The sequence below is a fragment of the Panthera leo genome, chromosome B4, assembly GCF_018350215.1.
Source record: "Panthera leo isolate Ple1 chromosome B4, P.leo_Ple1_pat1.1, whole genome shotgun sequence".
NCBI classification, from domain to species: Eukaryota; Metazoa; Chordata; class Mammalia; order Carnivora; family Felidae; genus Panthera; species Panthera leo.
In genome coordinates this window covers 19,908,845-19,935,767 of record NC_056685.1, presented here as the reverse complement: position 1 = coordinate 19,935,767, position 26,923 = coordinate 19,908,845, and the positions used below count along the sequence as shown (strand labels likewise).

Here is a 26,923-nt window from a genome sequence, read left to right as displayed (position 1 = left end):
TAAGGGGCGATGTGGGGGTATACCCAGTGTGATCAGGGAACAGCCAGGAGCCCGGGGGCAGGCAAGAGACAAGTGCACAAGTAGGACACGTGGGAAATGCGGGCCTCACGGTGGTAGGCCGTGAGCACTCTGGCTTCTGCTCAGAGGAATATGGGAAGCCGAGGAGGGATGCAGTCTGACTTGGGACTTCTTGATGGATTCAATGTGAGGCATCAGACAAGAATGAAGGAGGACTGCAAGGTTTTTGGCTTGAGCAACTACAAGTACGGTGCTGGCTTTGGCTAAGGTGGGCAAAACTACGGGGGGAGCAGGTTTGTAACAGATCAGCAGTGCAGTGTTGCACGTGTTATGCTTGAAACGTCCGTTAAAGTATCCAAGTGGAGATCTCAAATAAGCAGCTGGATACAGGAGTCTGAAATTCCAGAGAGGGGCCTGGGCTGACGAGGGAACATCCACACATATTTCAAGCTGGAATGGAGGATGGGATTTAAGTTCTTTGACTGGAGGAGGAGATCACTGAAATCTAGGATACTCTAGGATACGGAGAGGCTGAGGTGAAGAGGAGGAGGACCCAGGAAAGGAGGCTAAAAAGGAATGAATGGTTAGGTAGGAAGAACACCAAGATACTGTGGTATCCCGAAGGCTAAGGGAAGAAAGTGTTGCAAGGAGGAGGGAGTGATCAACTCTGTCAAATGCTGTTGCCAGATCAAGTAGGAAGAAGAACGACAACTGTCCACTGGACTCAGCAGTGCGAAGGCCATTCTGGCAAGCAGAAAAACGGGGCAGCAGTTGGTGGGGCTGGGGGATGGCCAAGCAAGAGTTTTTCTTAAAATGAGAGAAGTAAGTATGCCTTAAAATAAAACGTGATGCCTGTAAATGAACAAATGTCACCCCACAACCTTGGCCGACAAAGAAAAGGTAGAGTTTAAACCACTTCGGTTCTTGTGGCCTCTAAGCAACAGTATGCTAAAACCTCCTAATCAACCATGTTCTAGAAATGAGACGATTATAATCTTGATTAACAGGAAGAACCCCCAATAAACTGAATTTTAGTACTTCACATTAAGATGAGAAAGAGAGAAGAAAACAAGGCCACAATTTAGTGCAACCATTAAAGACGAATTTATATATGATCTCTCTTTTTACCACCGTAAGAACAGTGAAAATGATGATCCAGAATCAAAACAAGTATTTTCAATATATTTTTGACTAAAGCAAAAAAGTGGATAGATACATTTTATTTTCAAAGATTTTAATTTTTTTAGAAGATTTAAAAATATGTTTTTAAGTTTATTTGAGATAGAGCGTGCATGAGCAAGTGGGGGAGGGGCAGAGAGCGAGAAGGGGAGAGAGAGAATCCCAAGCAGGCTTCTGTCTGCTGTCAGGGTAGAGCCCTGACAGGGGCCTCTGTCAGGGCAGAGCCCAATGCAGGGCTCAAACCCAGGAACTGTGAGATCATGACCTGAGCCGAAGTCAGACGGCTTAACTGACTGAACCACCCGGGCGCCCCACTTTTTTCTTTTTAAGTAGGCTTCACGCTTAGCACAGAGCCCACAGCGGGGCCTGAACTCACAAATCCAAGATCAAGACCTGAGCTGAGATCAAGAGTCTGACGCTTAAGTGACTGAGCCACCCAGGTACCACCCCCACCCCACCCAGGCAGTAGATACATTTTAGAAAAAAATTACAAACAAAGGCTAAAATTCTGAGTTAATTAAATAGTGCATTCTCCAAGCAGTCCAACTCAATGAAGTACGCTAGGGAAATAGAGCTGGACAGAGTCACTGACCACATCTAACCCCGTCTTGCTTTAAGTTTATGACTGCACAGGGCCAGTCAGAGTGTCCCTGCATGTGAGCCATACACTTCCAATCTTTTTTTTTCTTTTTTTAAACACTTTGTTTTTAAGTAAATCTCTACACCCAACACGGGGCTCGAACTTACAACCCCAAGATCAGCAGTCATGCTCTACCAACTGAGCCAGCCAGGCACACCCTCCCCCCTCCCCCCCGCACACACACACACTTCCAATCTTAGTCAATTCTTCCTCTCTTCAAGATACCTATTCCACGTTTACTTCTCACCAACACCACGACTGCCAAAAACCTCTAGACAGCCAAATCCAGTGGTCAGTTCTTGTCCTCCCAGAAACATTTTACACAACTTGAGTCTTACCTTTGTTCAGATATTTATATTTCTGCATCCTTTCCTTGGACTCCAGACTCCTACAACTGTCCAGTCCACATCTCACCTGAACATGTAAACACACGTGGCAAACTTGGCCTGCCTGTAACAGAACTTCCGTTTTCTCGACAAGACCTGCTGCTCCTCCGGGTCTTCCAAATCTCAGGAAGACTCAACACCCAACTGCTTAGGACTCCTCTTTACCTCGAATGTCTGACAAACAAGCCTTGTTGGTTCTATCTTCAAAATACACAATCCCCGACAGTCGCCTGCCCTTACTTACACTGTTCTACGACACCACATCCTGTCTGCGAACTACTCCAACAGCCTCCCTGTTTCTTCTTTTGCCACCATCTCCCCTCCCGACACATACAGACTATCTCCCATGCAACAGCTAAGCCGATCTTTTAAAAGTTGTGAATTGTTATATCACTGTTATTCTGTTCACATCCTCCAATTAATTCTTTAAAATAATCCTCCAAGGAAAAGTGAGGCTATATGCAACAAGATTTTAAAAGTTGAGATAATTATTAAAACGAGGTGATTAGTACACTATATACTATTTTGACACATTTGACAATTGCCACAATAGACAAGCTTAAAAAAACACAAATGGCTTTTCATCATACTTAACATCTAAATTTCCTGCCCCGGACGGCCAAACAAGGCCCACCTGTGACCTCCTTTCCTCTGCACCAGCCTCTCTCTTATTCTGCAGTCATGCCGGCCTTTCTAGTGTTCACAACATAAACACATGCAGTCTTTCACAACTGTCTCCCTTCCATTCACCCATGCCCCAAATGCACGCTCCTTCAACTGTTAATTCAGGTCTGTACTCAAAAGTCACATATGCGAAGAGGCAAGACTCTCTTATGTAGAAAGGCCCCCGTCCCACTGTTCCTCTGTCCCCTCATCCTCCTTTATTTTTCTTCTCAGTACCTCACTACCAAAAGCTATACGTGTATTTATCGTCCATCTCCACTGTCAGAGCGAAACTCCGTGAAAATACAAAGTCGCCCTCATCACATCACCACGGTCTCCAAGAGGACCACGCTACATGGTCTAATATTCGTAAATGAATAGGTAATAATGTCGCCACAGGTACCGCAGACTATACCAAATGGCAAGACAAACTGTTTTTGGGTGACGCATCCCATAATGCTGTTCACAAAGTGGATAACCTATACCCACACTGAACGCCTATTACAACTTGGGTCACTTGCTCCTAATAAAAATCAAGTATTATCAAAACGCAGAACTTACTGGCGTGAGCTGCTGAGAATTTAACAACTGCTGAAACTGCTGTTGGTGAAGATATATCTGTCTTTGCTGGTCAGAAAGTAATCCTAGTCCTGAGGCACTGAAAAACGATTACAATTCTTACTTTCTACTAGATACCTTTAATGGTTTTTAACATGTAAAATGAAAGACAACTTTACAACTTGACGTTCAATAAGTTAGCAAAGTCAAATTTTTAAACACAACACTTTCTGATCACAAAATCATGTACAAATATCTTATTTCCCTTTCTCTCTGTATACAGATAAACAAGAATTCACATTGTCAAGAAACGTTTTGTTTTCCTTCTTGATATAAATCAAGAAGGCACTAAGTATTTTATGGAATAGAAATTTAAATGTGTTTGTAACATGCAATAATTTTTATTTATTTAAGGAGAATTTAACCCATACTAAGTAAGACATATGTAAAACAAAGAAAGAATTTCAACTAATTGACTTGACCTAACCTTTTTTTTTAATGGTCCCAATGGTCAGTAAAATTAAGCACCAATCAAAAGGGAGCCAGAAGAAATAGTTTACTAGTATCCCCTGTAATCCACTTAAAATGATTTATTCCTCAAAAGTATGTTCGATAACAACATGGCTTTAGTCTCCCTATTTTGAAGTAAATGAAATGCCAGTACAATGAAACAGTTTCACTCACTGGAAATTCAAGATAAATATTTGACCTTCACCGGTACCAAAAGCTTTGATTATAAAACTAGCAAAATTGCATAGCTCAATTTTAAGAAATCAATATTCATATGTGATCTCATTACAATACTGTTTTTCTTCGGAATTTAGGATACATGAAGGTATCATAAGGGGATGAAGGTACAAGGGGAGAGAACACAGATCAAGAATGAAATTTTTCGCACAGAATAGATTTCATGCTTTGCTACTAACAGTGATTTCATTTTGTTTTAATCTGAATGACTTAAGTTTCAAAAACAGTTCTCGCAATAACACAGTGGGCCTAGAAGTTTGCTGGATTTTAATTTCTTTGACTGCATCCACAAGAAGCACATTAAAACTCCCAATCTAACGCATGGACAGCACTAGCACTGTGTGGCACGGAAAAACCCAAAGTATAATTAAGTGAGTTTCTTACCTGTTAGTCAGTGTGGCTGGCATTGGATGTGTTGCATTAGGTGGTACAGTGGTGTGGGTGAGGGGGGTAGGGTTCTGTGATATTGTGACAGGGGTCTGAATAACCCCATTTAAAGCTCCTACAATGCCATTAATTGCCAGTTGGTTACCTGGCAAAGCTCCAATTATTCCACCCACTCCAGGCACTGCAGGAATGGTGGATGTTACAGTCTGCATTCCACCAGCCAGTGCCCCCACTGTCACACCATTGACCTGCTGAACTCCACTAACGCCTGAGCCCGGCTGCGCTGGACTCTGCCCAGCGGGAGGTGGGGTAGAAAGAGCAGAAGAGCTGCTGGTGCTCTGTCCACTGGAGGTCAAGTCCTAATGCAAGAAGGAACAGAAACTTAAGTGTGGAAGAACACAGCAGAACCGTGTAAAATCATTTGAAACCATTTAACGTGATCTACTATTGTTCATCAGAAAAACACAGAAATGAAACTAACCACACCCAAATTACCTGATTTAACACAGGAAGAGAATTATCAGGTAAAAAGCTGTTTCCCAGATGAGGGCTCTTACTGCTGTTCAAGGAATCAGTAGTAGGAGCTAGAATAATAAAAGACAAAAAGAAACCTATTTACCCTGTTAAATTACATCATGTGTAAGATTAAAGGCTTATCTAAAAAGCTTATCCTGAAGCCCACATTAAAAACACTTAAATATTAAGTCTTGCTATTTCTAATACCAGTTTAAATGGGAAAATCTATACCTCTATTGAAGACTATGGCTTTAAATCAATAGAGATCACTACACATTTAAATAACTATTATCGTTAAATTATGTACTAAAGAAGTCAGAGCAAATTCAAGTCGATCACTTAACAGATTCTTCACGTTCTCTGAGAATAAGCTATCATTCCTTCTCTTAACCATCTTCATGTAACTGGTAACCAGTTATTATTCACTTATTATGAAAAAGATACTGAGAGTCTATCCTACTTTCCCTTAGATACAAAATAAACATTTCACACTTACCATTCTGTGCTGAAAATGCATGCATTTGATGAGATGGGCTAGGATTTGTCGTTATTGTTGGAAAAGGCACTGAGAGCTGTGCATTCAGTAACTGAAGACGTTCTTTTTTGGCTGTCAAGTTTTTAATCTGTTCTTCTAATCTTCGATTTTCAACTTGAAGTTGATGTAATGACTTCAGCATTCCTAAAACTAGCAAACATTTGGATGGCTTTAATAAGGACAAGTTCCCACACACGACTAAGTATTTTACAGACCTAAGTGTCAATAACTTTAGAAATAAGTTAAAATAGGAAAGCGGAAATTCTGTAAAGCACTTTTATATTACTAGGTTTTATTTCTAAATTTCCTTTTATTTCTAAATTTATATGTAGATATAAATTGGGAAATAAATAAATACAGCATAATGTATGTGTGTGTATGTAAGCATAAAGGGATAGTGGGCCTGGATAATACCTTCCGGAAACTTTGTTGCCACGTATCAAAAAAATCCACCCACCTGGTTCAGGTAATTTCCATTTCTCAAACAAAACTGATAGAACGTGTCATTCTCGCCAAAATAAAAACCTAATCACAAAGTCGAAGTGCCTGCCCCAATCCTTCATTCAAATCGTACTTCAGATGGGAAAGAATCCCTCCAATATCCCGTATCAAGAGCACAAGTGCGCGCACGCTGCTCGTTCCGCTCAGCGAGGGCGAGCCGCCCGGCCTGCTGCTGCACACGTTGCCCAGCAGGGAGCAGTGTGCGCGCACCGCAGCCCACATCCCAACTCCCACAGGAAGGCGTGTGCTGTCTGTAAACGAGGCCGTTTCCATCCGGCCTCGTCACCTCAAATACAGTTTCGATTCCTTCCACAACTCGGACGTCTCAACTGACAACACAGAGTAGTTATGCCAGGGTGATGGACGCTTTAAAAGTTCTATGTACGTATTAAAAGTTGTATTTGTTTAACATGCCCTCAGGGCCTTCCGAAGACACAACTGTACTGGTACAGCCGTCTGTGGTCATTTCCCAAGGATTTAACTTTTATCCCTCCTCTTCAAAATCCCACAAAGAAGCCCTTAGTGTACCCAAATGAGATGCAATAAGACTAAGCTAAACCTGTCCTCCAGCTATCATGTTTAAAGGATTATCCCGGCATGAATTTCCTCACAATTAGCATTTTTTGTCAAGGCACCATTCACAAAAAAAAAAAAAAAAAAAAAACAACAAAAAAACAAAAAAACAAAAAAAAAACAATTTATGGCACTTGTCTACTAACAAGAAGCAAAATATTTTGTTTTAATATAATAAAGCAGCAAAAGTTTATATCCCCAAATGATAAAAAACCATCTATTTTTTCTCCCCAAAATATATATCCTTAACACTACCCCAGCTTCTCCAGCTACCTACCACTTACAGGAACTTTGCTTTTTTGGCTTTTTTCACCCATGGCCCTCCATAATACTTAACACTGGAAATACTAAGTATGTATATAAAGATATATATATATATAGGTATAGATATAGATATATGATACAACTTAATAAGTGAATGACATTTAATGAATGAAAATTGTATGTAATTCAGTCATCGTTATTCTTGCTCATCTAAATTGTAAAATTAGGAAGACAGCTTGCCATACTTGACTATATGCATTTTTAAAAATGAATTCTCTAGAGGTAAGCAAGTTTTCTCCCAACAAGTGAAGAGAAGATGCAACTCACGTGTTTTAGTAAAATGTGAAAACTGGTAAGAACAAAGTACCAACATTAAACTAATTCAAAAGAGTAATAACCACTCAACAGATAAGTGCTTACTATGAGCTAGGCAATGTTCTTCACATTTTTTATGCCATTTAATCCTCAAAACAACACTATGATATAGGTACATTATTATTCCCATTCTACAAATGGGAGATTAAAGCATACTGACATCAAGAAATTTGCCCAAGATCATATTGTTAAGAACAGGTAAAGTGAAGTCCAGTAGTAAAACTGTAGAATCCCTATTAAACCACCACTCTATACTTTCTCACCATATTACAGAAAACATATTTCATAATTTCACTGCTACTCCTGATGAAGTGTGTCTGTTACATCCATCCATCTGTCTGTCTGTCCATCTATCTTTCTGTAAAGACATGAAAAGAATACTTACTGTCACTAGGAGTACCCTGTTCTAATAAAAACTGCTGTCCTTCACTCCACTGCCTCTCCAAAAGCTGTTCTATGCTGGCTGCTACTGGAGGCAGATTTTCCAAACTGCTGTTGACTGGTTGATCATAGCGAATCTGTAAGCTGCTTACAGGAGATCTGTTGAAAATATTAACTCTCAGGTTAAACAGAAAGAGAGTGCATTTACGCTTCTTACCTTATGCTGGCCCGTTTCCCGTACAAGTTTTCTAACTCTAGGCTGCCTATGCTGGAAGAATGATAAAACCATTATCCACCCTAAAATTGAGTAATTACCATTCTTCCTCCCCAAATTATAAAAATCACAGGAATAGCTGGCTAGACTCAGTAATTAAAAACCACCAGAACACATAAACACAACACCAATAATCTCTGAAATAAGCTGTAAAAGAACTTGATACAGCCTTAGACAAAGGGGGGAAAGATAGTATTAGAAAACTTTAAAATAATTAGCCAGAAAAGAAGAGTTCCACAATTCTGCTTTAATATGCAAAACACCAGAGGAACACTTACAATTATAATAATGTAGAAAGCATTTTAATACACAATCAACAGAATCTCAAATATCAGTAAAAAGAAATTTTTAATGATTTTGAAGGAACCCTTTGTTTTAAAGCAAAAAATACTTATTTTCTAGTATTTTCAGGATTAAGGAGCATTAGCAAGACCAAAGTAAATTTTTATTTGAGCCCTTTATACACATTTTTCTAAAACGTCTTAGACCCGTACTTCAAATGGTAATAACTTAACTCTTTCAAAGCAAATATTACTTATATTAAGATAAATACATAATGTTCTCTCATCCACTTTTTGTCTTAAATTGGTAAGCATGCCCATTTCTGGTCTCCAAGCCTCTACACTAACATATTAGTAAAGGGCTTTGGAGTTTCCAAAGTGTTTCCATGTAATTATCTCACATGATCGTCAGAACAACCCAGAGAGAGAGAGAGAGAGAGAGAGAGAGAGAGAGAGAGAGAGAAGTCAAAAGCGTGGCTTATTGGTTCCATTTCTACAGGAGGAAACAAGATGGGGCTTTAGTGACTTGTCCAAAGACACACTGCCGGTAAATGGCAGAGCTGGGGCCACAACTCAGGTCTCTAACAACCACCGGTGTTCTGCCACTGCCTCGGTATGCTTCTCTATAAAAATCTCTTCGAATAACAAGTTAGACAAATGAGGTTTTTTATTCTACACATAAACATCACATGCTACATATAATTGACCATCCCTCTTCAAATAATACATTATGCCACGATACTTTAGGCTATTACATGTCAGGCTGATTTTTAAAGGATAATATAAAGTTGAAAATATATGCTAAAAATAATTTAGTATGATTTATTGTTGGAAATTCCATTTAGCTAATGAAAACCTGAGAACTATTGTGCTAAGCAAAATAGCACTGAGGGATCTCGCAGAAATTCTGGGTAGTTTCTAGGATATTTTAAGAGGGGAACATGGACATGCTTCCTCCACTAAACACACGAGCAAAAGTCCGCCTAGTTTTCTACTTTGAAAAGAAGAATAATAGAATAGTACAGAAGTAATCACAGCATAAAATTACAAATTAGTCGGTTGATGTTATCATTGTGTGCTTCTGATTCCTAGTTTCAAAAGAAGAAATATTTCATTTCCTATAGTGCTCAATTATGAAAAATACTACTACTTTTAGGTCATCCAAGAATTTTATAGGAAAAGACACACCTAGTGGTACCACCAGAAAATAGCAAAATTCGACGTTGCTGAACTAATCTACTGATAAAGATGTCCCTTAATAGACATTACCAATATATCAGCAATACAACAACAGATACTAACAGTATCATCGCATGAAAAATTTAATTTTTAATAGAATTTTTAAGTTTGCATAGTTGAAAAAAAAAAGACTCCAGAATGGGCTTTTCCCTCCTTCTGTTCTCCCTTCTCACCCAGTCTAACCATGCTTGAGGCACAGTTTACAAAATTAGACAGCAGAGAGAAAACAAACTAGAAGAAGGTATAGAAGTTAAAAGTCGTATATAATTAATAAAAAGAGAGCTAGGGCCTCAAGTTCGACTGTTTTCCATAAGCTGGCACAATATTCCCTTCTGCCATTCTCCCCACTGAGAACAGAAGATGTGGGCACTTAGACTGTGCTCAGACAAATTCAACCATTTCAGTAGAACTTGGCTAAGAGTGTCCTGCTAACTTCTTTATCTCCTATCAGAGATATTTAAGGCACCTAAGTTCGTTCAGATAATATCTAAGACAATTTTACAGAACGATGTAAAACATTTATTATACTTTGATTCAAACAATTTTAGGAACTAGAGGGATTTTACGTTATTTTATTTAGTTTACTTTTTTTAGGAATCTCTACACCAAACGTAGGGCTCGAACTGACGACCCCAAGATCTAGAGTCCCACGCTCTTCCGACTGAGCTACCCAGGAGCCCCGAGAAGTAGAGGGAATTCAGAAATGAACCCCAAGAACTAGGAACCAGAGATGGAAGGGTTCAAGTGCATTGCCTACAACAGAGCTGAAACTGGAACCCTAAGTTGAAAGCCTGGAGTCGGTAGCTTCAAGAGGTTTTAAAGACTATTTCATAACCAAAAAGAATTAGCCAAATTAACGTATTTAACAGTACCAGTCGCTAAATGTACAAATGATAAAAACAAGAGAGTTCAAATTGACCGGAAATCTAAGAAAAGGTAGGTCCTTCTAAAAGCTTAAAGTCTAACCATGTGTTTAAATTAATATTCAAATTAATTGAGAATCATTTTTCTTGACTGTCCAGACATGCTTCTTATCTACAGAATGCTTTTACAGCCTCACAAATGTGTGCTCTGATAGGAGATAAAGTAGTTTCCAAATCTCCAAACGTCTCCTTTGCCTCGCCTCTGCAGAGTAAACAGCGCTTACCGCGGTGAGAGACTTCCTCGGGGTGAGCTTCCTCTGCCAGCAAGGCTGCGGCCATTGTCTCCGAGATCTTGATCTGCAGTGTAAATATTTCATAGCTGATAAAGTGACTCTCACTAGATAAGAGGTTTTAAGCTCTTGCCCTGATTTTCCCTAAAACGTACATAAAACCTTTACCACTGCTTCGCAGTTACTCTGAAAGTAGATCTAGTATGTTGCTAGTTCAGAATTGCTGAACTGTGGCATGTAAGGCGTTGTCCCTACACGTTTTTGTGGGTGTAGAAGGCCATGGATTATGTTCCGTTCTTTCATTCCTTTCAATTTTACAGCACAGAAGCGTGGTTTGCATTTGCAGTACCCTCCCCTCAGCCACTTTTAATTTCTACGGTTAAAGTAATGAATCACAGCTGTGGACAGCTAATCTGTATGCTTATCACAGCAAATCCTTACGCTTTGTATTTTTTAACACTTTGCATCCCAAGACAAGTCATAAAATACATAGTGTACGACATAAAGCCACACACCATAACTAAAATTACACATATCGCACGGATCCTCACACCAAGAATAAAGTTAAATATAACACTAGATATTTAAATTGACAAAAACAAGTAGGAAGATAGCATTCTGGACTTAAAAGGAAAAAACTAATTTCTTCAAAATAATTCTTAGGTGACACCAAATATCTCTGCTTGACAAGTAACCTGTATCTCCCCTACAGTCAGTTCCTTATAAAATCACCCTATCTGGCCTCTTTCAAGGTTGTCCTCCCCTTCTTCTGAGTCAGGTAACCTCTGACCTGAAAGGGTAAAGACATGACTGATTCGTTCTTGGTGAACTGCTAAACCCATTCCCTTCCCCCAAACAGGCATGACTACTTGGACATGTCAACAAATCCTTAAGGATGGAACGAAACAAAGCAAATCCAGTGGCTCATTAAAACAGTACAAGAGGCAAATGCTACAAAATGTCAACTGGTAAAAATTCACAGGATTACTAAACACTGTAGAAATTCTCTAACAGGATTTTTTTTTAACCAAGTTTGTGTAATGCAATTTCATGAATTATGCAAATAAAGGTTTAGGCTATTCACAGAAAAGCCCAGTGTTATGTTACTTTCATTGCACAGAACTGAGAACTGAACACATCAATCACAAAAGTCACAGGAGACATTGTTGCATTCCTGCCTGCTGATGGCTCTGCTTAAACATTTACATTTCAGACAGTAAAAAAAGCACATCACTATTTTGCAGCACCGCACACTATTTACTTCCAACTGTGACTCTTTTGGTTGGGGGTGGGGGGTGGGCACAATCCTGTATTAACCACACCTTTAGACTTTTCAAAGAAAATGAGCCAAAGGCAGGGATTGGGGGGGGGGGGATTTACACTGGGGGAGAGCTGAAAAATTCTTGAAAACTTACCTGTTTGACTGTTTTCAGACTGAACTATAAGAGCTGCCATTGATGAATTTGGATTTAATCTATTGCCATACATATGAGATGGTGCCTGACTAAGAGAAGATCCAGATAGGGTATTTGCCTAAATGAAAAGAATTACAAAAATAAATGAATGATATTAGAAAATATCTTCACGCTTTTCCTAATAGACCTAGCAACTGTTTTCTCTAACCTAAGAATATAAGCAAACATTCCTGACTTTCTAAAGAGCAAATTTTATTCTTTCTTGTTTTACCATTCCAACATTTCAACTTTTTTGAAATAATTCCAAATAAAAAAAACAAAGACTGGCACATTCAAAGTAAACTACGCTAACTTTAATTTCAAAGTATCTAGACACTAACAAAACCCAGTGGCATGGTAACCATGTGAACATATGACTAATTATTTAATCTTATTAAACCATTTACAAAATAAAGGCAGGTAGACAACAGATGTCTAACAAATGCTTCAGTCCCTTACATCACAGGCTGGCTAAGGAGGTCAAAAGGGCCAATTTCTACTTTTAGTATTTTAACTACACAGAGCTATATTTCCATTGCTTAACTCTGTCATTAGTAAAACCTGCACACTATTCTGTTACTTCCTATTTTGATAGACTTGGAAGCCTGCTGCTTTTTCTGTTTTGTTTTGTTTTTATTTTAAAAGAAAGCAAACAGGCATCACAAGTATGTTTTCTATACAATGCAGAGCTCAACGAATCACAGCTTTGCCCTGACCCCATATAAGGCACTGTCTTTTTGGCAGGAAGCCAGCTCCACTAACTGAAGAGCTGGTCCAAAGTTTGTAATTCATTCATGTTGCTAACCACAATTCTGAGGGCCTCTACTGGGCCTTGTGCCAAACAAGGGAAAATGAACCCTTAAACAGATGACGCTACGGAGGCTGGCCAAAGTCTTGCGTAATCCAATGTAATAAAAATGCCTTCTTTGATGTGAATACTTTCTCCCACTTTCTAAGAATATTATAACCTTAAAATGTGGCATTCTGGGAGCAAATCTCCTGTACACAAAATACTGTTACTCTAAGAAGGCTATTCCTAGCCTCAATACTTTTCAGATTTAACATAACCATAGATTTAAAGCAGACTTCTTATTCTTTTTCATGAATGAGATCAAACTTAACCTTTTATAAAATGAAATTATTGTATAGTTATTTCATAACAGAATTCTGGAAAAGAATTTCAAAGGCTTGAAGCAATTCGAATATAAAGAGGCCAAGCAATCGTAGGACAAAAGATGTGGGATGTTCTACCACGTACAACTAACTACACACAGGAGACCAAGACATGTCGACACAGTAGTTATAAAAAGCAAAATATTACAGAAAATAAACTGGTTTCTGGGAAGATTCAGACCCTGACATTATATATGGCTTCTGGCCAACTTACTGGGCATGAAAACTGGACTTGACCATTCACAGAAGTAGTCTGTGAGATAGAATCCTGTCCTTGCTTTCCACTGTTTCAAAGGGTGTTATTTCCTAGTTCATTCTTCAATGTCTAAGTTTAATTGGTCAATTTCTGGGTTTCATTTTTCTTCTTATTAAAGATGTGTATACAAAGCCAATAAATTTATACCATAAAGTCTTGCTTAACAATCAATCAGCCCTCAGGAAAAGGTAAGTCATAATTTTAACCTCAAGATCATACTAGATGCTTACCAGGTATTTAGTAGTGCAGCATACTAAAATATACAATTCATAAATGGAAATATAGCTAGGTGTTTTTTTGTTTTTTTACCTCTTGGTTACTCATAAAATAACTTAGGGTAAGAAAAACCACCAAACAGACAAACAGAAAAGTACAGATGTTACTAGTCCCATGTGTTAACATCTCAGGTACCTTACACTTAAAAATATCCTTTGTAGAGCCGATTTGCTCTTACTCTAGATACAATTCTAAAAAGATCAACTAAGCATACAAAAGACTAGAAAGTGGAAAATTCACTAGAAAGAGGAAGAAAAGTCATTTCTTGAGACATCTGCTGGCAGCAGGAATCAACAGCTGACAGGAGGAGAAGAAAGAGAAAAAGAGGAGTGAGGCGGCGCTCGAAGAACATGGACGTCTAGATGCCTTAAACCTGCATCTCAGCCTTCTGGCTCTCCTGTTTCGTGCAGTCATCGTAACGGCTGAAATTTAACTAACGTTACACCAGTTGGGTTATCAGTTTTATGAGCTGCCTTAGTCTCTTGATAAGAATCAAAAGATCCTACTCCAATCAGAAATACCCTTTTTCAGGAAGAATTCTTCCTGCAAGGGCTTTATATTTATCCTTATTAGCTTCAAATTTTTTGATGCAGTCTTCAAATTATCTTAGTGTCTCTATCACACATTAGGCCCACCATACTACAGGATCAAAATGCAGAGCAGTACTGCATAATAACTGATTTGCATAATGACTATCATCAAGAAGAAGATAAATCATCTTTAGCATAATTCCAAAAGAAGAAAGTAGGTATTTTACAAAGGTGGCAGACAAAAGTAAAGTTAATAAAATAAAAACCTAAAATGGGAATACATTTTTCATCCTCCTAAATGATCAATTTCCCAAATTCCCTGAATGAGTAAAAATTACCTGGTAGTTTGTTTTTAAAGAATTATTGCATTTATTGGAACCAGAAACTTTGGAATGAGATTAAAAGTTATTAATATTATCAGGAGGCATTTTATGGTATATTAAAACATCTAAACCACTCTACATTAAAACTCAAGTCATCAACGTCATTTTAAGCGGTAACAAGAGTTATGAATCCACAAATGTCTGACACTGCTTAGCCAATACTTCTGAAATGATGTTTAGAATGGTTAATGTTGGGAACCCATGATAAGCTTGTTGCCACCTCTGGGCCAAGAAACCCTCATCAGTTTAGTGAAAAGATTCTACAACTTAGTAGCAATAAGAAGGGTAAGTGAGGTGGGCAGGGGCAACTTACTTAGGAGAGCATACATATAATGTTGGACATTTTGTAGACTCAAAATTTTCTGTTGTCTTTAACAAGTGAAAGCACTAAGATTCTGGAGGACAGAAGAAAGTTCATGTGAACCTAAAGAAACACTGGTAAAGAAACAAAAAGGGCACTTGAAAGCTTTCATTGTAAAAGAAATCTGGAATAAAGAAAACAACATACACATACTTCTCCCACAGCGTATGTCAGATGGGAACTTTTAAAAGAGCATCAAAAGCCAATGATTCACACGCCAGAAGTCTGCTTCAGGAGACCTGGTATAAAAGACAGGCAATTCTTTTTGGAGAGAACTACCCAATTTTATCTTGCCCAAGTAAGCGGAAGGGCTACTAGGGACAGATATCCTCCTTGAATCTACTGGCACTATAAGAATAGTTGTTAACTCTGGGGAGGCCGAAGGAAGGAAATCTAAGATATATGTGAACTCTACTACTTTTGCAACTTTTCTATATACTGCACATCTATAATTATTTCGAAGTAAGAAGTTAAGGCATGCTTGGATGGCTCAGTCAGTTAAGTGACCTACTCTTGATCTCAGCTCAGGTCATGATCTCTGCACTGACAGCACTGAGACTGCTTGGGATTCTCTCTCTCCCTCTCTCTGCCCCTCCCTTGCTCACGCTTGCACGCGCGCTCTCTCTCTCTCTCTCTCTCTCTCTCTCTCTCAAAATAGGTAAACTTAAAATAAAACAAAAACAAAATTAGAAGTTAAAACAAAACAATGATAAGACAAACTAGTTAATAGCGGCTCGCTGAAATCATATCATCTAATCAACACAGTGTTAATCAAAATAGGTTAGATTAGATCAAGATAAAAGTATTTAGTAAGTATTTTAAGTTCATATTGCCATAATAAGCTTTTTTTTTTTAAGTTCGTTTATTTTGAAAGGGGGGAGGGAACGGGAAGGAGGGGCAGAGAGGGAGAGAGATAGAGAATCCCATGCCGACTCTGTGTTCCCCAACTCGACATGGGGCTTGATCTGACGAACCATGAGATCATGACCTGAGTTGAAACCAAGAGTCTGAAGCTTAACCCACTGAGCCAGCCAGGTGCCTCGCCATAATAAACTTCTGCTTTCATTTCCAATATATGATACCTCAGAGTTTTTGTTCCCTCCCCAAGATTAATTGAAAGGAACCACTTCCACCCAAGATGTTATAGAACACATATTCTAATACTCTAGTAATAAAGCCTCAGGAAGAGAGGTATTTTACCAGGTGGACCTAAAGGCAAGTAGAGGAAGAATAAATTGAATAATTATTGAGGTAAATTCAAGCTACTTTGAAAAAAAAAAAAAGTATGTTTAGGTGCCTGAGTCAAAGAACCCTAAGCAAATTTAGAATAAGTTATACTAAAACACCTAGAAAGACACACAGGTCTCTACCAAGGCAGTATTCCAACTCAAAGCAAATCAAAGAAATTTACTGTTTCATAAGTAGACTCACGGACCATATTAAAATATTAACAAGATTAAAATGACATTTCAGCTTGAAATTTCCCCTGCTGTTAACAGTTCACCTCCTATATTTCAACGTTTTTTTTTGTTTTGTTTTGTTTTTTAATTTATTTTTGGGACAGAGAGAGACAGAGCATGAACGGGGGAGGGGCAGAGAGAGAGGGAGACACAGAATCGGAAACAGGCTCCAGGCTCCGAGCCATCAGCCCAGAGCCCGACGCGGGGCTCGAACTCACGGACCGCGAGATCGTGACCTGGCTGAAGTCGGACGCTTAACCGACTGCGCCACCCAGGCGCCCCATCACCTCCTATATTTCAAATGTCTGCTTACGACCACGGAGAAATTTTAAAAGAACTCTAGCTGCAAAGCAACACTACCCAATTCCTAGGCACTTGGCTCCTTCTAAAAGAGTCAGATTATGAAGGAAAAAATCAGACTAAGCCTACTCAATTATTTGAATATCAGACAAAAATGGATGCTGTTTTGTTAGGGCTTTTTTCCTCCCAAATGTTGGTAAAGGCAGAATAATACAGAATAAACAACAAAAATTCGGTTTGAGAGAACAGAACCTATAAAAACTTCACTTTTGGAAAGTATCATAGCAATACCTAGAGGTGGATATGAAACTTTATACTTTGATCATACAGGAAAGGGTTATAGTAAGCTTTTTTAAATGCACAATTAACCTGTCAATAAACATTAAAATCACATGATTCAAACAAGCTCAAAACACGGTAGAGCTTCTTCAAGCATTCCAACCCTGACATGATATAAAATATATTCTTTCAAAATCTTGTCAGATTCACTAAATTGAATATTACTTTTAAAAATTTCTATCTCATATATACATCCTTAGAAGAGAATACTTTTATCACTATATCTGCCATAAATCAAGCTTTCTCACCGAGGGCAAGGTACTAGAACCTCTCTGTCCTCAATTTCCATTTGGAAGCGCGGAGATAATAAGAGTACCCACCCTCATAAGAATACTGTGAGAATTAACTGAGTTAGTATACAGGGCTTATAAAGAATCCGTGGCACATGGTAAGCAAACTTTAACTTGTTATTTTAAAAATCATTTTCATAAGCTATTACGGCTTCCATTTTTCCATTAACTTCATTAGAGAATATATCAATTATATTTTGATACTAACATGGCTAGACTTCAAAGATTAAAACATATTTCCTTAAGAAAAACTAGATGGTATAAATGTCTCATTATGCAATGATATTGTAATCTATGTATTCTTTGGTAATAATATAGCAATAGTGCAGGGGTGCCTGGCTGGCTCAGTGGGTTGGGCAGCTGACTACAGCTCAGGTCATGATCTCGTGGTCTGTGAGTCTGAGACCCACATCGGGCTCTGTGCTGACAGCTCAGAGCCTGGAGCCTGTTTCCGATTCTGTGCCTCCCTCTCTCTCTGCCCCTTTCCTGCTTGCTCTCTGTCTCTCTCTCTCTCAAAAATAATAAACATTAAAAAAAATTTTTAATAGTATAGCAATACTGCAAATATAATAAAATTCAAATATTTTAATGATAATTTATACATCTTTTCAATTTGCAAACACAATTTGACCAGAAAAGTTTCCAGGAAAAATGAGAGAACAACGGAAAGTTTCAGATATTCTCCAACTCAATTCAAACTTTGCACTATGAAACATATTCTGATAACAGACCCCATTTCTGTGTCAGCTCCCACCAGTAAGGCTTTAATACTCAGCGTGTGATGAGAGATGAAACCAAGTGTGAACAACTTTCAGGTCCCATGAGTAGGCTGACTGTTAAAGCTGTCAGGTTCAATTGCATCATTCCACATTATTCAATGCCTCAAACTGCTCCCTAATTGTTAGGAGCTTAACGTATTCAAAACCATTGTTTAGGCTAATACTGAAATGCCCCACAATTGAGTTTCTATAAAGTAGTGGGAGGGATTAAATTATAGTCAAACCATCACTGAACACTCATGATTGGACAACAGGATGGTAGAATAACCAACCAACTCTAAGCAGGTTTCCTAACTGGTTAATACCTAATCAATACATCACCCAACTTTAGGGGAAAAAATGTAGTCCCCAAGGACTAAAGCAGCTATTGAAATAATTTAAGAACTGGAAAAACCTCAGTCAACAGCTGAACCTAAAATGACTAAAATTCATATACCTATGTTAACATGGAATTATAAATCTTAACAAAAATTTTTAATACTATTTTTAGTAAGGGAAGTGCTTCTGTACAATTTATCTCACTGGTAAACAGGCTGTTTCTGTAACAGCCAAAATTAAGTCCTATAAAAATTGTAACATCAGTGTAATAACCTTTAATTCCAAAGTACTTTATGGTCTAGAAAGTATTCTCATTTGAACTTCATGATGTACCTGTCCCTATAGCCGGTAGGACAGGTATTTAAAGTATTTTATTTTACACATGAGAAAAACTGACACCCACAAATTTAAAAAGCCCCACCCATAGTTATACTCGTGAGTAGGAAAGCTCCTGGAACCATGGATTTCTGACTCAAATTTCTGCTGTTTGGCATTATGGCACGCAAATGGACACAGTAACATTCCTAACAATGTTTTTCAAAGAGATACCTCTTGACACAGAGGCACATCGCTGGGAAATTCATTTTTATGGGAGGGAGGGATTCAGTAAACCAGACAGCAGCCTCCAGAGGCAGACTGCCTGGCTTCCAAACTTAGTTCCCCCACTTCCCAGACAACCAACGCTGCACGGTTACTGAACCTGTACATCGCCCAATGGCAAGCGACATCACAAAGCACCTATAAAAACTTATTTTGCTCAGAATGTTAATGTCCTTAAAATTACAAGTCATTATGAAACTATTTAAAATATAAAAGGTGAAACTTTCATTCTGATCAATCAAGTCAGAGATCTTCTGAAGTCACGTCTATCTGCCTGGGAAACTGAGCCATTTTCTCAAACAGAATGGAAATGTCGTATCAGACAGACATCATCTGAAAGGAAATTGAGGACTACATCTAAGACAACTCACACACACACACACACACACACACACACCCCACAAAGTTATCATATTGGAAAACAAAGTATTCAAAGCTGCCTGAAATAAAAGTCTCACAGAAATGTGCGAAATATTAGTCCTTAAATTAACTGTACCTTAAAAATACTTAAACACCTGCATTTACTAAGTATCACATTAATAAAGCTTGAAAGTTCCTTCATCTAAAATTATTTAAATTTATTGTTTATGATAGTAAATACAGAGTTAACAAGAAACCAGGATTATATGTATGAAGTGTGTGCCCAAAAGCAAAACCCAGAATGCAGAAAATACAACTACTTTTCATTACATTCAGTCTTAAAATTTGTTTATTAAAGGAATCATCCTTCAAACAAAAGCACTTGAATTTTCCCAAAAGACAAACAGAATGAATGTAGAACTAGGAGACAGAGTGGAATTTGAAAGGCAAAATGAAAAATTAATGACACACCTACAGAAACTAATTTATACCTCTACTCATGATACAAGGGCAGAGCACATCATTTAAAATAGATCATATGAACAGTAGTTCTATCTTCCAATAATGTTAAAAACTATTAACTATATTGTTATCTGAAAGAATAATTACTCTAAAAACAAACAAATAAAAGGATTTAACACTGAAGAATATAAAACTAGCTGATCAAACATTTTTAAAAGGTGTTTTCAAATTAGGGCTGCTAAGCATCACGTTTTCCCCTACAATTTTACAAGTGTCTCCTTTTTCCCCCATTAAGGCACAATTCTATTCTCAGTTTTTAATTTCTATTAAGCTCTTCCTGATCTTACCTCCCTGACCACTTTCCAAGGAACAATTCTTAAGACAGCAAATAAGCCAAACAAGAGGCCTGTCTATCTTACTTAAAAAACCGAGGCCAGAAAGATCAAGAATGACCCCTGGATTTTTATCCTGCTGGCACCAGGCCAGTCACTAAAAACTACTACCTTCATTAAATTTGGCAGGGGGGATGGGGGGGGGGGGGGGGGGCGGGGCGGGGGGAGCAGGGCATTATTCAAATTTAACATTTCCATTATCTGTTTATATTTTCTAAAATACTTGCTTGCTAGTGTGATGTTACAATTGTAACAAGACTTCCATAATCACATTTTAAATATCGGTAATTTTAATTAACCCACTTACAGCATTGCTAATCAGCTACCTGTAAAGAAACCCTAAACAACAGACTACGATTTGATTACCTAAACACAATGAATTGTGCAATTTGAAAACAAACAGGGCCCATATAAAAGTTAACCAGAAATAAACTTGTCAATTTGAAGAGAGGATTCAATCACCAAGTACATCCCAATTTGCCAGAGTCCTAGCTAAACGTCCCCTTTATTCTAAATATTTTTGTACCCTTTCCCTCACACATTGCCTAGAAAATTCACATTTTGCACATTCAATACCAATACTATGGTCTCAGGCAGCTAAATTGAAGTAGTTCTGCACTCAGTTCAACTGAGAGGTCAATGTGCCTCAGTTGCCTGGAGACTGATGGTTGCTACAGCAGCACAGATAAGCCAGGCTAAATAAGCTTCAGCTTGAAGGCAGAAAGCATTTACTGCCGGACAGAATCATAGATGCAGTTGTCTCAGCATGCAGCATTTGAGTCTAACTAGATGATCATATTTATAAGAGACCCATCTTACTGAACATGGAAAGAGGATAAACAGTAAGGATTTTAATTGGACTGAATCCTGGATTACTTGCAACTATGATTTCTTTGTTCTTCAGTTGAGTCATATGTTAAGTGGAATTTTCCCTCTAGCTATAAATTTCTCTTCACCACCACTTCCCCCATCTACCTCCCTAATGCCAACCCCCAAAACCACAAACATAATGAATGAGAAGAAATGAGATTTTTGCTTAATTCAGCCTGGAATTAACCAGAGAGTAATTAAAACAGACTTTTATAAAGAAAGAAAAGAAAAACGCACACTGGAAATGTTCATGTGAGACTTTGTCCAAGGATAGAAAGCTATCAACAGCATATGGCTACACTTAATTAAAAGAGATGAAACTATTTACAAGAACCATTCTCTCATTTATCCTTTCACCCTCTCTAACCCCACACCCCTGTTATGCTGCCTATCTCACCAGGGCTAGTGAAATGAGCTACAAAAAACTCTCCCAAATTAGTCAAACTCCCCTTATTCAGGTTGAGAGGTTCACCACATAGTTAACTTTCATTTTCAAACATGATACCACTAATCACACCACTGGTTTTCTGTGCTGAACTGTCTGTTGTTTATTCTAATACCTGATCTAATTGTAATGGTGACTGCGCTGAGCCATTACATATTTTTAAAAATAAGGCTGTACTCTGATGTACAGCTTACAGAAAATACTTAAAAAGTGTGTATATATATTTTTTTAACTCTTGTTTAATATTTATTTTTGAGAGAGAGAGAGAGAGATGGAATGCAAGTGGAGGAGGGGCAGAGAGACACACACACACAGAATCTGAAGCAGGCTCCAGGCTCCGAGCTATCAGCACAGAGCCCAACACAGGGCTCGAACTCACAAACTGAGAGATCATGACCTGAACCGAAGTCGGGCGCTTAACCAATTGAGCCACTCAGGTGCTCCAAAAAGTACATATATATTCTAAAGGCCTGGACAATGGAAATTATGAACACATATGTAAAGCATAAATTTATAGCAACTTACAAACAACTAGCTCATAGTTTGTAATTAGAAATTTGTCTATATGGGGCGCCTGGGTGGCTCAGTTGGTTAAGCATCCAACTTCAGCTTAAGTCGTGATCTCATCATGGCTCATGGGTTCGAGCCCCACATCAGGCTCTGTGCTGACAGCTCGGAACCTGTAGCCTGCTTTGAATTCTGTGTGTCTCTCTCCCTGTCCCTCCCCCGCTCACGCTCTGTCTCTTTCCTTCAAAAATAAACAAACATTTAAAAACAATTTTTTTAAAGGAATTTGTCTTTTATAAATTTCTCTAAATACTAAGAGATTTACTACTAGAAGCTTGGATAAAATTAAAGTAAAATTATAAAGAATTCCAAATAAAAATATCTATGTATACTTTAGGAATTTTAAATTATTACACCTTTGGTGAGGTGGTGGGGGAGAGGGAGTAGGTGTGTGTGTACAGCTTTGCCAATTTACCGTCCTATTTATAAATACAAGATTATGGTTTTTCTGATTTGACTCTTGCTTTTAAGGATTCCTGAAGACTACTGACCTATCAAGTTACAGGTCTAAAGTGAAGGAAAGGGATAAATTTATGCACAATCACCAACAGAGTCACTTATTTAGAATATTCATGTACATTCTTTCCTCTCCCACTAGGAAGAAAACAATATAGTACTCAAAGGGATCAATCACTCTTTAACCTATATTCTCCTACACTGGTTTTTGAAAATTTAGACAGCAGACGATCATATATTATTTCTGTGATTTTTAAAATTATAAAAGGAATTTTTAAAACCACAAAACCGGTTCACACTTTTGAAGTCCTATTTTTAATTTTTTTAATTTTTATTTTTTAAGTTTATTTATTTATTTTGAAAGAGAGAGTGAGATAGGGGCAGAGAGAAAGAAGGAGAGAATCTCAAGCAGGCTCCGGTTTGTCAGCACAGAGCCCAGCGTGGGGCTCGAACCCATGAACCACAAGATCATGACCTGAACCGAAACCAAGAATCAGACGCTTAACCAACTGAGCCACCCATGCACCCCAAGTCCTACTTTTTAAAAGAAAGAGTAAAAGTCCCCACCAAGTTACCAGTTTACATTAGGACAAAATTAGAAACTCAGAAACTGAAAGGAGTCAGTTGAAGACAACATATTCCTTTGTCGTCTCTCATAAATACCATGTAGATATGTCTATTATTTCCACTAACATGTCAAAACAAATTGAGGCATTTTAGAAATTCCTACAGGAAGCCCTATTTTCTTTCTTTCCTCTCCAATGGAATTCGCTTTCAGAAACGACAAACCCACCTACAGGTCGCTTCACAGCACTGCAATAATTTACCTGAGTTGTAGCAACAGCTGGGGCTGCAGATGATGCTGCTGATGGGGAGAGAGCTCCCACTTGTTGCAAATGCCCAGAAGATTGCTGAGGTAAATGAGAACTGGAGACAGGAGTACTAGATCCTGAGCCAGATACTACATTTGGAAAGGATACTGCTACATCATTGCTGTTATAAATACCTGAAAGAAAAAAAATTATTTAAATACTTTGCAACTTAGCTGTCAAATTTGTCACAGATACTTAATATTAACCATTAAGTCAGAACACCCACATTTCTTCCTGATCCCTCCCCTCAATGATAAATTTTATTGGTGGTGATAAAAAAAAATGTATTAATAGCTGACTAAATACTGACTTGTCATAAAACACTTGTTTAAAAAGAACCTAAGTCATTTTTAATTTGTAACAAAAATGACTCTGCCATGTGACTGGGATCACATCAGGAAGTGCCTCGTAAAAATAACAGTAAGTATTTTAGGAATTCCTAAGAGCAAAGAAATGTTTCTTAAAAAGGAGAATGAAGCAATTAGAGTTGCTTAAAAATCACCTGGTAAGCTTTTCAAAACGCAGACACTAGAGCCCCAGAATTCATGATTGAGAGAGAGGTCTGACGTGGATGACCATGTTTTAGAAAGGTCACCCAGTTTACAATATAGAAAACAGAAGAGAACTAGACTTGAGATTCAAAGATCAGTAAGTGGATTCTAGAAATATTCAAGAGGAAGAATGAACAGACTTTATGACTGAATGGGGTGGGTGAGTAGGGGTAGGGATGGACGGGGACAGAGGATTAAAAGATAATGACAACGTGGACTACGTGGTGGTGGTCGGGGTCACTTCAAGGACACAGGAAAAAAGGATGGAGGCACGAAAGCACTTTCAGAAAGCATCATGGAGTTCAAAGAAAAGAAAAGAAAAGAAAAGAAAAGAGGAGAGGAGAGGAGAGGAGAGGAGAGGAGAGGAGAGGAGAGGAGAGGAGAGGAAAGGAAAGGAAAGGAAAGGAAAGGAAAGGAAAGGAAAGGAAAGGAAAGGAAAGGAAAGGACAGGAAAGGAAAGGAAAGGAAAGGAAAGGAAAGGAAAGGAAAGGAAAGGAAAGGACAGGAAAGGACAGGAAAGGACAGGAAAGGAAAAGGAAGGGAGCACTGGGTGAAAGCAATCCATTCTGAAAAGTGGATGGGAAGAGGAAGGAGAGAGATGATGAGCAAAAGTTAAGGGGAAAGAGGAGTGACTAGAAAAAGATGTTGATTTTTTAAAGATGGGAGATCATGCTCATATGCTCATATGCTCCACAGGAGAGGCTCTTTGAGGATAAAGGTGAGAGATGGGAATATCAATAAACCAATAGGGTTCTCAATCAGGGATGATTTCTGCTCCACAGAGACATGTGATAATGTCTGAAGACATTTTTAGTTGTCAAAACTAGGGGGCACTACTGACATACAGTAGGTAGAGGCCTGGGATGATACTAAACATCTTAAAATGTACACGGCAGCTCCTCACAGCTAAGAATTATCTGTATTACAGTGTCAGCAGTGCAGAAGCTGAGAAATCTTGATATAAACCAAGGCTCCTGGGAGGGTGGGAGAAAATAAGATCCCAAGACCCTAAGAATTTGACACTGTAACAAGAGGAAAGCAAGAAAAAAATGAACCTAAGTGGGATGTAGTAAAAGAAAAGAAAAGAAAAGAAAAGAAAAGAAAAGAAAAGAAAAGAAAAGAAAAGAAAAAAAGAGAGAGAGAGAAAGAAAGAAAGAAAGATTAGAAACCATAGCCCTTGCAAGCAACAATTATTTACATTAACAGTACAATGTATTTTGTTCTAAAGAACGTAAGTATTATTGATTCATAATAAACAGAAGTACTCATAATCCTCAAACAAGAAAAATAAGGGAATTGTGACATTTGTAAAGGCCTTACAACTATAATTGAGGGTCCTAAGATCCTTTTTCTACAATTTCTCCAGGAAAAAAAGGTAATTTATTCATTCACCAAATGCATCCATTCCGCAAACATCTGAGAGCTCACTGTTTGCCAGACATTATTCTAAGCCCTGGAGATACAAAGCCATTCAAGTAACGTGGTCTCCGCCTTCAAGAAGCTTAGTGGAAAAAAGAGACTATTACAAAAGACTGTGAAGAGTGCTATGATAGAGACATCCTCAGGGGCTCTGAGCACATGAAAAGGGGTATATAACCCAGACCTGAGGTGAGAGGATGAGGGTCAAAAAACTTACTGGAAGCGATGGATGCCTTTAGAGCTCATTTCTAAAGGAGCTGTAGAACCGAGGTGAAGGGTGGTTTGAGGAAGAAACAGAAGAACATGTAAGTACCATCTGGGTAGTCGAAGCAAGAAATGAGGCTAAAAAATGAGCAGGAATCAGATCAAGAACCTTCAAAGCTAAAATGCTGGAAATTTGGAAACAACAGGGCGCCACTGAAGGACTATAAGCAGAAGCATGGTGTGATCAGACTGAAGTTTAAGCAAGACATCAATCCATGACACCAGTGGAGAACGGACTGGGGAGGGGATTTAAAGAGAGACTGAGAAAGCTGTTTAAGGGTTGCTACAGTAATCCCGACGAGCAAAAAAGGAGATTAAACTACAGTAATAGTAGTAAAGATACATTGTAAAGGCGGAGTTGATAGGACTGGTACCTAATAGGACCTCAAGAAGAAATAAGAGGGAAGAGTCGAGGACGAGTCTTGAGTACCAGTAAGTGGGCGTGTGGTGATACCACTCACTGAAACAGGGAGAGCAACTGGGAGCACCTAGTACCGTATGTGGTTACTGTATGCAGGTCACTGTGCTGGCGTAAAAGCCCGATGAGGTATGTAGGACTCCCATCTCACACGACAGCAAGCAGAAGTTTAAAGAAATAATCTGCTGGGGCCTCTGGGTGGCCCAGTCGGGTGAGCGTCCAACTCTTGGTTTCAGCTCAGGTCATGGTCTCACAGTTTGTGAGTTTGAGCCCCGTGGGACTTTCTCTCTCTCCCTCTCTCTCTGCCCCTCCCCCGCTTGCATGCCTCTCTCTCTCTCTCTCTCAAAATAAATAAATAAACTTTAAAGAAAATAATAAAGAAATAATTTGCTTAGTGACCTAGCAGATGGTAGAATCGGGATTCACACTCGCAGCTGCCTGATTCTAAAACTGCAAGCACTTTGTAAGAAGACAAGACTGAAGTACAGGTTGATCATTCAGGGTCTCTGACATGCCTGTGGAACACAGAACTCCTCCCTCTATAGTCTAGAACAGAACAGGATCAGCCTGGAGCTCAGCAGGAAAATCAGGTGTGGAGATACAAACCCAGGAGTCAGAAGAATAATAAAGTTAGCATAAGTAAACATGAAAACTCAAA

General features: G+C 38.5%; 1 protein-coding gene across 13 annotated transcripts in view; it reads right to left on the bottom strand.

Annotated features, from left to right (window-relative positions):
- The window catches only part of MLLT10 (MLLT10 histone lysine methyltransferase DOT1L cofactor), a 234,980-nt gene that overhangs the window by 5,098 nt on the left and 202,959 nt on the right, over positions 1-26,923 (bottom strand). For 12 of the 13 annotated variants that reach the window (XR_006204580.1, XM_042945064.1, XM_042945063.1 and 9 more), the window contains 8 exons: positions 23,569-23,747; positions 12,086-12,203; positions 10,665-10,737; positions 7,728-7,882; positions 5,591-5,779; positions 5,074-5,162; positions 4,576-4,937; positions 3,448-3,544 (listed from right to left, as the gene is read on the bottom strand). Coding sequence is in view for 12 of the 13 variants with exons in the window: in XM_042945064.1 (XP_042800998.1) it covers positions 3,448-3,544; positions 4,576-4,937; positions 5,074-5,162; positions 5,591-5,779; positions 7,728-7,882; positions 10,665-10,737; positions 12,086-12,203; positions 23,569-23,747 (1,262 nt within the window). In the remaining variant the exon portion in view is untranslated. The remainder of the gene's footprint in view (positions 1-3,447; positions 3,545-4,575; positions 4,938-5,073; positions 5,163-5,590; positions 5,780-7,727; positions 7,883-10,664; positions 10,738-12,085; positions 12,204-23,568; positions 23,748-26,923) is intronic. The other variant, XM_042945070.1, reaches the window with a different exon arrangement.